The following is a 12,752-nucleotide window of genomic DNA, read 5'->3' on the forward strand; positions in this document are numbered from 1 at the left end:
CACTGTTTGAATGAAATGTATTTTAAACACTACATAATACAACTTAAACTGATATCCATGTCTTCTTTTGGGGTTTGTGTTTAATTGTTATACAAATTCATGAACTACAAATCCATATCAATCTTATATTATCTGCAATTATCGACAAGCACGGCTGCTGGAATGTCGTTGTTGATTCAGTAATATTTACACTTGGCCTAGTTCAGCAAACAAGATTACAGGGCATTATACAGCTTATGCGATCTATGCACGTTAATGTAGCGCTTAACACATTTAAACTACATTTCCCAGCAGCATGTGTATTGATTGGTCATCACACTCCGCACCAAATCTCGCGGTATGTGCGACTTGACCCTGCCCTATGTCTCGCGCACTCGCAGCTCCATCGCTCAGTATATAAAGCAGGACAACGACGGAAGGAGGACGGCTGGGGAGTCGCAGCCCGGGATTGTAAATAAGACCGCTAAAACTGTGTTTTATTTACAAAAGTGATGCCGGCTGTTTTAAAATATCGTACCCAGTTGTTTTAAGTCGTTTTTCCTAATTTTTGGCTCTGTTTCTCGCCTATTTCCGTGTGGTTTTTACACTACGCGTATAATGGCGAGCTCGGCTAACTCGAACCCAGTGGTAAGGATCAATCTCTAAGGATTGTCAAGCGGGGAAAAATGGGGGTAAAGATGATGAAAAGCTGTCGACGAGCTGCTATTATTTATTTCATTTAAATGAATCTGCTTTAACAAACACTTCACTGTTCTATCAAATAAAAATTTAACTTAAGTTCAGTCAATCGGCCATTTTAATCAGTTTTCGAAACTGGATTGTTCTTTCAGGGGAAACCATCTGGTAGACTCAGTGGCTAACGGTAGAGCAGTTGGGTTAAAATAGGTGAAAACAGTGATGATAATGCAGTTTTTCAGTTGTAAGTTTTGAGCTGTTTGTCAGGTTGAAGCTTTCAGCCGTTGGCCGTTAGTTGGTTCCTGGTAATGTCTCAGAGGCTTCAGGCATTTTGTGTATCGATAAATTCATCTAAAATAATGGATTATCGGTATCTGTTGGGGGGGTTTTTTGCTGTTACTTGAGTTAACGGTCAAACCATTGCTTGTGTCGAGGAGTCGGTTATAAAGAGACAAATGGTAAATACAAGATGAATAGTTTCGTTTACATAATTTATAAAAATGCAGATGTACGCAAAGCACCTCGCCACCATCCACTGCGAATGAATTAATCTTATAATTTCTTTAAATGAAAAATTAAAAGTCTCTTTAGCCGAAAGTCGTCAACGCTCAGTCTCTAATGCCTCATCATTGTCCACCATTCCACGACCAGAAGGCAGGATAGCCGTCCCAAACCACCACTTTTACCCATCTCATGACAATTTTGTCCTTCTCCCCACCGACAAGACCATATTACATAGTCAAAACTGAGCACTCATAAGATATTAAACCGAAAATATCCTTCACATTCCGCCACATAATGTACAATGTACGGGACTTGTCGAGCGCGCAGTTTGCCGCTCCGTAAAATGGCTTCCACGTCTCCCCTCGCTCCGGTTCTGGCCCTCCTCCTTTCTGCTGCCTGGTTTTATACAGCCATATTGGCTCTCTAATATAGACTGCCCGGGATGGGAAGGTGCTACTCGACGCTACGTCACCGGCTCTACATATAAACACCAGACTGTGCTTTAAATAGTGGAGCAGACAGGCCGAGGGGGAGGGAAGGAGAGACCGAGGTCCGTGCTGCGGACATTGGGGACAGTGCAATGAGCGCAGTGCGGTGGCCTGCCCGTCGGTCGCTATTAGGTTTATATTGTACTAGCTTTCCTGTGCCGCTGACCATTATGTCGTAGTAGACCTTTTTAACGGGTTGCAATTGTTTTTGGTGTGCGCCATACATGCCACGGTATCCCGAGGGACATACCTTATTGGTCGTGACAGACAGACGTATATAGACCCAGGTTCACACGGATTAGCATAAGAAGCCACGCAGTGCGGTGTATACACCATAGCTGGGATTTAGCATGGAGCAGCTTCAGAGTTGAGCTACCTACAGCAGCTATACACCGGATATTACTATATTATACTAATTTATTCTTGTTTGGCAAGGCAGAATTGAATGTATTGTAACATGTTCTGTTATACATGCTGTTACAGCAGCTGTGAGGCACTATTAGTAACTGATGTCTTCCTATTAAACATGTCTGAATACCACACCATTATTTGTTAGTAAAAGTAAGTCCCAGCTGTTAAACATTGATTATACCAGATATATGTTGGCTTTTGTTTTATTTTATTTTGTTGTTTTAACAGAATCTAAGGGTATTCTCTGTCAAACACCGTGATGAAAATGTGTTTTCTTTCCCTTTTCCGTGCTTGCTTCCTCATAGCCTAAACTATATAAGTCTGTGATTGAGGATGTGATCAACGAGGTGCGGGAGCTGTTCCTGGACGAGGGGGTGGATGAGCAAGTGCTTCTGGAGCTGAAAACGGTAACTGTCCCCAGCTTTCTTGTTCTCGTGTACAACCACTATAGGGGAACTGTAACTTGTGCAGTAGTGTGTCGAGGTGTACGTCATCCTCTATTTCGATGTAGTGTAGGAACTGGTATCAAGCTTTTATTATGATTGCCCAAATGTCAGCTACTCATTTCAGAAAATCCCCCACACAGTAATGAAGTACATCTCTGTGAGAATGCCCTGGATGGATTTATTGTCTTATTGATAGTGGTACATCAAAAACTATTATGAAAACTGGCAAATCCTCATGCTGGAACAATATCAAACCAATTCTAAAATATCTGCAGCAAGTACTGGTTGCTCATTGCTTCACATTTGATAAACGGCGCCTCTCTATCTCTCTTTCTTCTGCCTGGTGCTTCAGCTGTGGGAAAACAAACTGTTGCAGTCGAAGGCAGTGGAGGGCTTCCATACTGAGGAGCAGGCAGCCCTGCAGGCCGCTCAGCAGCAGCAGCAGCAGCAGCAGCAACAGCAGCAGCAGCAGGTTCAGCAGGTCCAACAAGTCCAGCAGGTGACCCAGCAAGCACAGACCCAGCAAGTGATCCTGCCCCCTCAGCAGCAGCAAGGTTGGTTGGCACTGGGACTACCACACTGTGGTGCTAAAGAACGACTAAAAATCAGAATTATGTGACTGCCTTTTCTACACATCATTAAAATGTCATTTTCAACAAGTGATATACAGCCTTGGTTTATTTTCACACTGAAAATTATTAAGGAAATTTCTTGTTAATAGGCATAACTACCAGATTATAAAAGCTAATAGTAGCTTAAGTGACATGACCAAATATGTGTTCACAGATCTTTTTTTCTCTGTTTAATCATTTTGTTTTAAGCTTATTGGTTTTGGCACACATGATGGTATGACTTCAACATATTTCTCTCTACAGCTCCCCAGCAGCAAGTCATTGTTCAGGACTCCAAGATTCTACAGCACATGAGTGCAACAGGGATGGTAAGTTGATAATGTACATATAAAATAAACATACAGCTATAGTTTGAGGTTTTGTGCTCATTAGAAAAACAATAAGTGCAATGACACGATCACCAACCTCCACTGTATACACATTTGCAGTGACTCCTTACTTCCTGAAGTTGGTAGTATACTGTATATGTGTTCTGCTGTTGTTCACACTGCTACCATATATAGCTCTCCGAGTAGACATACTGCCACCACAGATATGTTCATTTAGTGGTTTTCACACCAGACAGAGGTGGCTATACGTCATACAGTGGGAGCAGTTCTTGTACATAAATCAAAACAGAAACTACTACAGAAAAACTCACTGCAGAGTAGTTTAAAAACTACTCTGTAGAGGCAACCAGGTAGCGTACCTGGTAAAGTGTGCACCCCATACACTAAGGCTGGAGTTCTTACAGCTGCAGATCTTTGCTGCACGTCATCCCCTCTCTTTCTCCCCCACTCCTATCTCTCAAGCTGTCCCTGTCATAAATAAAGGCATTAAGGCCAAAAAAACAGAACCAGTACTAACAGTCACAAACATGCCTTTTTGCCTGAGAGAAAAGGCCAAACTTAATGCCTGCATCATTTTGTTACACTGAGATTTCAACCCCCAAAATGTTCAAGTACAAGGTTAGTTTAATATGTTTTCATTGAGAGAGAGGCTGGAATTCAAAATTATTTTCCACAAGCATGTTTGGTAGCAAGCTATTAAGAAGCTTTTTCCTCAGCGCAGGACGGCTGGTCTGGTAACAAACAGAAGGGCGGGCAGAGGGACATGGAAAACATGACAGTAGAGGAGAGGAAGGACCTTCAGAGAGTTGATCAGTAGCCTGGATTACAGCGCAGATAAAGCTGGAGATAGTACATCCTCTAACATGCTCCTGTTGTGCCTCACACACACTGACAAACACACCCTTTCCTTCTTTAGTTTTAAATTCACACAGTGAGGCGTCAACACTTCCCTTCCCTTTGTACTTCCTACTCAACAACACTTCTGTTTGGCCAGCCATCTGTTAATGTCAAGGCTCACATCTGTGCTGTTGTAGAAAACCTTGTTTGTTTTTTTTGTCTTAATTCTCAAACACAATTTTTAAGCTTCACTTGCAAATTTCTAACCTTCCACCATGGAACCTGGCAGATAAAATGAATTAATGCAAATTAGTAACGGCTGCTTTTATCACCACAGCAAAGGAATATAAATATTAGCGCTTTAATTGTGAAGATGTTGTGCTGTATTTCATAAATATATTACAATCTCTCCAGAGAAATGTACTTAACACTAGAGTCAAAAATACGTGTGTGTGTGTGTGTGTGTGTGTGTGTGTGTGTTTTTAATACCTACTAAAGAATATTTACACCTTGACAACCGTAAAACCTAAAACAGTCTTGTTTTCTTCATTCTTGAACCCTAAAACCCTGCTTAAGGGCTTTTGCCTGTGGACTTGGTGTTTGTGTGTGTACGAGTGAGTGTGTACCTCCCTGCTGTGTTTCAGTCACTCTTAAATTTGTGTTTTCCTCTTCTCCTCTAGAGTGCAGCAGCTACCGCAGCAACCCTTGCTTTGCCTACAGGGGTCACCCCATACCAACAACTCATCACCAGCCAAGGTAAAGCACTGACACAAGTTTATCTGTGCTTCAAATGGTCAAGAAATACTGTGATATTCAAATAGCCCAATGTAAGCACTCATGGTTCTTTCTGTTTTGTGGTCTCTCAGGTCAGATCCTGCAGGTGGTCCGTGCTCCCAACGGGGCTCAGTACATCATTCAGCAGCCCCAGCAGCAGATCCTCCTGCAGCAGCAGATGCAGCCTGGCGGCGTGCAGGCACCGGTCATACAGCAGGTATGCTCCATTAGACAGGTAGGAACACCTCGCTTTGGTAAACGGAGGCACAGCTTTTTGAAAAGTAAAGTACCTCGAAGTACAACATGTCTGCATGTCCCTTGTTTATTTGTGGACTTTAGAACACCAACAATTGACAACTCATAGTTTCTAATAATTGACAGCCAGTGTGTAATTGTAAGTGAGTTCAATAATGGCTGTGGTCTTCTGCTGTTGAAGCAGTGGAAGAACCAACTTGTGGAAACAAACTTGACTTATGGAAAAAGAAATGCCAAGAAATACATGAAATAATTCTGGGACACTTGACTACCCAAACGTAACCCTTTCCTTTAAGAAATATATCCATGACCTTTATATCAGTGACGTCTCAAATATAACCAGCACTAGTGAAATACAGTTTAAATCCATCACTCCATGATGAGCCAGAATACAGCTTCTCTGTTTTTCAACAGAGCAGTACTGTTGCTTGAAGATTACAACAAGACAATAAACTAACGTTTATCTTTAGAGTTTCTGTAAAAGGTTGGTTCTTGTGGTTTGACTGTGCAGGTCCTGGCTCCCCTGCAGGGAGGCCTGCCCCAGCAAACAGGCGTCATCATCCAGCCGCAGCAGATTGTCTTAGCTTCAGGAAACAAAGTCCAAGGCAATACACAGGTCAGCACTTCTTCATTTCCTTCATTAGCCATTTAATTGCTTTTTCCATATCTGTAAATCCCATATTAGTGCTGTCAGACGATTCAAATATTTAATTGCGATTAATCGCATTAATATCATAGTTAACTCGCAATTAATCGCACATTTTTATCTATTCTAAATGTCCCTTGATTTCTTTTTGTCCCATTATTTTTTCTCATTTTAATGTTCTTATCAACATGGAAAAGTGGATCGGCTTGCTTTGTGCAAATGTTGTTTTTATTGAAAAATCATCCATTGTCGCCTGGCTTTGACGAGGGGGCGGGGAATTCGAATCAGCTGTGTGCTTGGCCATCAAGTGGTATTTCAGACTGGACGTGCTGCGATGATAGCTCAGTTCACAATGACAAAACACACAGATCACTTTGGTCTTGTCAATGGAACTATTTGGCAACTTTTTAAAAGTAAACTTTCCATTCAGAATATTATTGGCATCCATTTCGGCGTCTCGCACTCGCCATCCACTCAAAACTCAAACGTGCCTGTCGTTTTGTTTCCGGTCTAGCTAGATCCGGTGTGGTGTTGTAGTTTTTCTAACGTTACTAGTTGTTGCAACAGCATGTGAAAAAAACTACAAAGTTAAACAAACGTTAATCTCGCAATAAAAAAAATTGACGCCGTTAATAACGCGTTTAACTGACAGTAATATACCAAATACATGTATTTTTGCTGTTCTTTCAACTCTAACTAGCTAATTAGACTAATGACCCGGCAATCACTGTATTCTATTCTGGGGCCCTCTTCCCATTAGGTGATGCAGGCAGCAGCTATGGCGGCGCAGGCTGGTCAGGCAGCAACAGCTCAGGTCCAGCAGGTTCAGCAGGCCCAGGGTGCAGCTGCACCACAGGCCCAACCACAGCAGCAAGCCCAGCCCCAGGGTCAACCCCAGACTCAGGCCCAGCAGCCCCCCATGATGCTGCAGGTGGACGGCACTGGCGACACCTCCTCAGAAGAGGACGAGGATGAGGAGGAGGAGTATGATGAGGATGATGATGAGGAGAAGGACAAGGATGGGGGAGAGGACGGGCAGGTGGAAGAAGTGAGTTCAACCGGCAAAAAGCAATATATATATATATATATATATATATATATATATATATATATATATATATATATAGAGAGAGAGAGAGAGGTCTTCCTCCTGTTAAGGATAAAATAGTCATACTGTGTAATGACATTGTCTTGTCCCTAGATAATAAATGTGGATAAGTTACTTGTGTGTTTATGCTACAGCACAATCAGCTCACCACAGTCAGCCACTCTGTGTTTTAATGTCATGCAAACCAAAAATTGTGTTTCACAAGCTTTTGCACCACATCTAGAACATTAAATATTGCTCTGCTGAACTTGTTGGTTTGGTTTCCTCGTCAGGAGCCACTGAACAGTGGAGATGATGTCAGTGATGAGGAGGACCAGGAGCTGTTTGATACAGAGAATGTAGTGGTGTGCCAGTACGACAAGGTGAGAAATGATATGAAATATTCTGTGGGAGAATATGACACAACAAAACTCAGTCAACCTGCATGTGTGTGTGCAGGAATAACAATTTGCCAACAGTCTTTTTCATTCAGTAATAAAAAATATCACCGTTTCATTCACCATTAATGATTAATATCGCAGTGATTGTGTCGACTGAGCCCTCCGTGAGCGTTGGCTAAAGATATTAGAGACTGCGTCCACTGTAAGATGAAACAGTGTCCATCTGTCCTTGACGCCCACAACGTTCATTTCCTTCTCTTTACTCCCCAGATTCACAGAAGTAAGAACAAATGGAAATTCCACCTGAAGGACGGGATTATGAATCTGAATGGGAGAGACTATGTCTTCTCCAAAGCCATTGGGGATGCCGAATGGTGAAGTAGAGAAAAACACCAGACAAAGCAACAGGAGCAGGAACTCTGTAACTCCTTTTATCCAGTTAACAGACACTTCAATATCCTTCCATATCCTGTGACTGGATTCGTTTCAGGAAACAACTTCTGAGTCTTTGAGAACTCTGACAAACCCAAAGGACTGTGAGGTACCGTAAAACCTGGGTGTCGTCAAAAACACTCGACTAGCCTTGCGAGATGAGAAACCTACAGGGGAAGGGAAAGCCTGTGAACAGAGCATTCTTGATCTTTTTTGCTTCTTTCAGGCTTCTCTACCTTTTTGTTCCTGAGAGAATTCACATACATTGGAAAGCATTTCACATCGTACAGGTGTAGTGGACCAGGGTGACCTGACCTGCCCCGTCACAGGAGGTCAGAGGTCATTCATTATAACCCCGTAGATGAGAAACTCCTTCATGATGCACTGTAGTCGGTTGACTGGATTGACTCGTGTCTACATTTAAGTCCAAACTTAGTGCCACCAGTCAAGATTGCTGCCTTTAGAACGGCCAGAATCACCTTTTGGCTTCTAATTTTTGTTCTTGGATCGTAATTCTGTCTCAATTCATGTTTATGAAAATGGTGCTCCAGAGTGTTTTATGTAGTTAACAACCTGTTATGTTTTAAACATTTTTTTAAATGTGTTTGATGAAGGGTTAAGGCAAGAAGGTTAAAAAAATCACACAAATCCTAAAATAACTAATAGTTATAGCAAAGTTTAAAGGCATTTTTTTAATCTTCTAAGGAGTGTTTAATCCAAAAATACAGTTATTTTTGGCTTCTCTGGAGCTTCATTCCATATTTTGTCCCAAAACATAACAAAAAAAGAGCAGATCCAACACTGAATTCATTTAAGAATTGTACAAAATGTCTGAAAGTTTGTCCTATTGGTGTATCTTCTTTGCTCTTATTTTAGTTCTCTGCAGCCGTCTGAAAATTTGCACTGTCAGTTTATCAATGTGTTGTGAAATCAGTCAGTCAAGTTAATCAATAGCCACAGCGTGCTCTGTTCTCTCTCTCTCTCTCTCTGTGTGTGTGTCTGTCTGTCTGTCTGTCTGTCTGTCTGTCTGTGTGTGTGTGTGTGTGTGTGTGTGTCTGTGTCTGTGTCTGTGTGTGACTGACTGACTGACTGACTGACTGTATGGGCATGTGGTGAGTGTTCACACGTGTGTATGTTGACTGATATGTGTGTTGTCACCGCTTTTCTCTGAAAGTGTATTAGTTTATTTTTCTTGCACACCCCATAATCTCAAAATGTCACAGTTGAAACAGTAAAATTTGTTTGGATTTTTTATTTCAATTTTTTTGGTGGAGGCAGGATAGTGTCTTTTTTTTTCTTATTTATTCCTGAAAGTTCATGAAATGTACTATATTTTGAAAGGTTGGAAAGCCGCACCAAACTGTGCTCTTATAATCTAATAAGTGTTCCTTTTTTTTCCCCTGTTGACTGGACAAAGCTACATTGACGCTGCTGTGTTCCAAGTCGTTTCGTCCATGTGTTCTCCTGTGCTTTCATTTTATCCATGACTTTTAAATGAGAATATTTTCTATCGAAGTGAGTTGAACTCGGGGGGCCTGTGTGTTTCTCTGCAGTTTGTTTTTAGTGCCCCTGTTGCAGCAATTTGAAATAAAGTACATGTTTTTTGACTGTTGTGTCAATTTGGTTGATGGTTGGCTCCATAGGGTTGTATGTATTTCAAAGAAACACCATTAACACAAAGCACGCACTGATACGGTAACTGGTAGAACCAAGAAGTGAAAAATAAGATTGTTTTTGTCCTTTTTAACACACATGGACTAAATGGAATATTAATTTTTTTTTTATTTCATAATTTTTCCCAATGGCTTAAAACTAACTGCATTTTTATTATGTTCACTGAAAACAAACTGTCCATGAAGACTGTCAATTTAAATACTGTTAATGGCCCAATCACTTTCAAATAAATATAATAAATGTGCCAAGGGACGCCTTTCAAGCAGAGCGCTGTTTCAAGAAAAAATGGAGTGAAATCCTGGGCTTCCAGGTCATCATTCAGCAGCTGTCCATGGTTATTAGCCACCCAAATCAAATCAGCTCATTATTTCATGTTCATCTCCTTATTGTTGAATGTTCCCTCGTGTGCCTTTTGAACTTTATTTCAGTTTTCCAGTAGTCATGAATGATGGATGACCCAATGCAAAGGATGTCTATTAAAAATGTATTCACTGCTGTCTAATTGTTTTGTCGTGTGTTCTAGCAGCTGTTCACATGGATTAAGGAATGTATTGTTCATATTCATTACACTTTTTTCAATTAAATCAAGTTTGAAACAAAACTCAGAAGGCTGTACTTTGAATACAGTAAGTTGCCTTTCTGAAAAAAAAAAAATAACTGCCTTAATTTTGAACAGGTGAATAAATCAGTGTCACTGTCAACCTCTATTCAAGTTAAATAGTCTTGAAGCACTTGCTGTATTACCTTACTACACTGTTTCCCATTGTTTTTGTCAGACATACCTGCACGGCATATAGTTGTCCAGTCCAGTACGCCTTCATCAACACCACTATGGTTCAAATGTGTCTGATTTTTTAATTACCTATTTCAGACATTCATCCTTTATTATTACTATGTTACTTTTTAGCATCTTCAATCAGTTTTCTTTAATCATTTCATTAACCATAACTTTTAGCTGTATTTCAACTATTTGCCAGTTGCTTCAAGCAAACTATTTAAAGTGTTTATGCATTGCTAGGTATTTATTTAGAGGTCCAGTGTGTAGGATTTAGTGGCATCTAGCAGTGTAGTTGCAGATTGCAACTCACTCGCTTCACCCTCTGTTTCCAAGTGCTGGAGAGAAACTATGGTGGCCTCAAAATGTACAAAACATGCAAATGGCCCCATGTACAGCCAGTGTTTGGTTTGTCTGTTCTGGGCTACTGTAGAAACTTGGCAGTTCAAGATGGCAGCCTCCACAGAAGGCGACATGTGCCAACCATCTCATTCTAAGGTAACAAAAATACAACGATTCTAATTTTGATTGTGACTACACACCTATGAATATGAAATGAATAATAGATCTTCCTTAATGTTACACATTGGACCCTAAAACAATTTAACGATTAAATGATTGAACTGATAAAACCTTTCAGCCCACTTACTAACTGGTTTTTGCTACACTAAATCACAATGCAGTGTTCAGGTTGTATAGTTGACTCAATATGTGTATATTCTTTAATCAAATCTTAAATAAGCTGAGTTACTTTAATCTTTCCACATATGCTGTCTAACTGTTTATGCAGTGTCCCCTGTGGTACAGGGTGGTTGGGAATCACTTCCTTACTACACCTGATGCAACATGAATGTCTGAGACCCAGAATCTTCCCCAGCCTGTCTTCTATTTCACTTTTCTAGCTATATAATCCAGCGTCTGGATAGCTGTCAGGGCATGCACAGCGTGGGCGTTCTCTCTGCCTTTCCACTAATTCCTACCCAAACTGATACAATCCCTCTGTATTTCCTTGTGGGTAATTATGAGATAAAGGTGTGGTGCTGTCTGGATTGAAGCGGAATCAGAAACTACATGGAGATTTCTGCCCTTGATTGTAAATGGATTTGAGGTGGGCTGTCACTTCTACACTGTATCATGCTTCACAAAGACTTATTCAGGCCTGAACCGACCTAGTGGAGGAAGAATGTATCCCTGGCTGCTTCTGATGAAGTGGGCCCTGTTGCTACTCCTGGGCACTCAGACATAAGAGTCTGAGCTGTTGCCGAATGAGGCTTATAATGAGGCCCTGGAGATGTCTAGCTTAGACTATAGCTTTCTCTGCTTACCAGCTAACTGACGGTGACTGCCAATCAGCTGAATGGCAAAATAGAGTTTGTAGGCTTCAGTGGAATGTAGTAGCCAGGCCTTTTGGCTGTGGCGTGTTGAATTGACCGTAGCCTCAGAAAATGTGAAGCTCTTTAAGACAAAGAGCCTCTATCCATTTCTAATGGAGATTCCTCCTTTCCTGGGTTTCCTCCATTGTCCCACGCCTTGTCCCATTATGAACCTATGTGTGTCCGCAGAAAGTCATTTTACAAGCCACAAGTAAATCTCAAGTCTTGGCTATGAAGTCTCGAGTTAAGTCCCAAGTCAAGACAAACTTTGTGTTTCAAGTCAGTATGCGTCTGTCTGCTGGTGCACTGCCAAACACACGTTTCCTTCCATCTTATGTAATGTGACAAGCCTTTTGGTAACTATTAGGAGATCTTAAAGTTGTACCAAGAACAGTCCTTTGCAAGGTTCAGTGAGCAAGTAATTAGCCCCATTTACCACCAATTGCATCCGCCGAAGTTGGCACACAAATACTTTATTTGTTGACAGAGGCCTTCAGCCAGGTTTTCCTCCTGTGCGCATTTAATGAACAATATGGCACCTAATTTAGTCATTTTGGTTGCGTGCCATGCACTCCACCTGGGCAATTCCAATGACTTTGTAATGGCCCAGACATCTACACAAATAGATAAAACACAGTGGGATTTTTTTATTGTCCTGCATGGATGTAGATTGCTTAACTGTATATTAAATGTTTGGTGAAAATACAAGTATAATATAAACTTGTGTCCTACATTTTACTGTTAAGAAGAGATGAGCCATTTTCACAACAACACAGGAACAAATGTTTTTATTCACTTCAACTTTATGGTTCGCTCTAGTAGTTAATCAAGAGATTTCTGTGAGAGGGGGACTTGACTGTTCAAGAGGACCATCCATGCCTACTGGCCCGTGGAATAACGTAAGGAACATCATAAATGCAGGGATTTTATGTTCCCAGGAACAAGAGCTGTATGGATACTTAAAGACTTTGACCTCCTCTGAGCAGCCAAGGCTTTTCTAGGTATCCTGACAG

General features: G+C 41.1%; 1 protein-coding gene across 2 annotated transcripts; it reads left to right on the top strand.

Annotated features, from left to right (window-relative positions):
• Positions 1-446: 446 nt before the first annotated feature.
• Positions 447-9,524, top strand: gtf2a1 (general transcription factor IIA, 1). Of its 2 annotated transcripts, none has more exons than XM_051408939.1 (10): positions 447-627; positions 2,384-2,485; positions 2,877-3,078; positions 3,400-3,464; positions 5,003-5,078; positions 5,189-5,331; positions 5,863-5,967; positions 6,758-7,045; positions 7,378-7,467; positions 7,756-9,524. In XM_051408939.1, exons 1-10 carry the CDS (start codon positions 598-600, stop codon positions 7,861-7,863), a joined length of 1,209 nt encoding a protein of 402 aa, XP_051264899.1. In that variant the 5' UTR covers positions 447-597; the 3' UTR covers positions 7,864-9,524. The 2 variants fall into 2 exon arrangements, with proteins under 2 accessions (XP_051264899.1, XP_051264900.1); XM_051408940.1 differs by having other exon boundaries at positions 5,189-5,313.
• Positions 9,525-12,752: the final 3,228 nt, after the last annotated feature.

The sequence above is a fragment of the Dicentrarchus labrax genome, unplaced genomic scaffold (assembly GCF_905237075.1).
Source record: "Dicentrarchus labrax unplaced genomic scaffold, dlabrax2021, whole genome shotgun sequence".
NCBI lineage: Eukaryota > Metazoa > Chordata > Actinopteri > Moronidae > Dicentrarchus > Dicentrarchus labrax.

Excerpts from the sequence above, each read along its gene's own strand:
- gtf2a1 (XM_051408939.1), top strand. The coding sequence starts at position 598 with ATGGCGAGCTCGGCTAACTCGAACCCAGTG. Across the intron at positions 2,486-2,876 it reads TGCTTCTGGAGCTGAAAACG|CTGTGGGAAAACAAACTGTT; the intron begins GTAACTGTCCCC and ends CTGGTGCTTCAG. Across the intron at positions 7,046-7,377 it reads AGGACGGGCAGGTGGAAGAA|GAGCCACTGAACAGTGGAGA; the intron begins GTGAGTTCAACC and ends TTTCCTCGTCAG.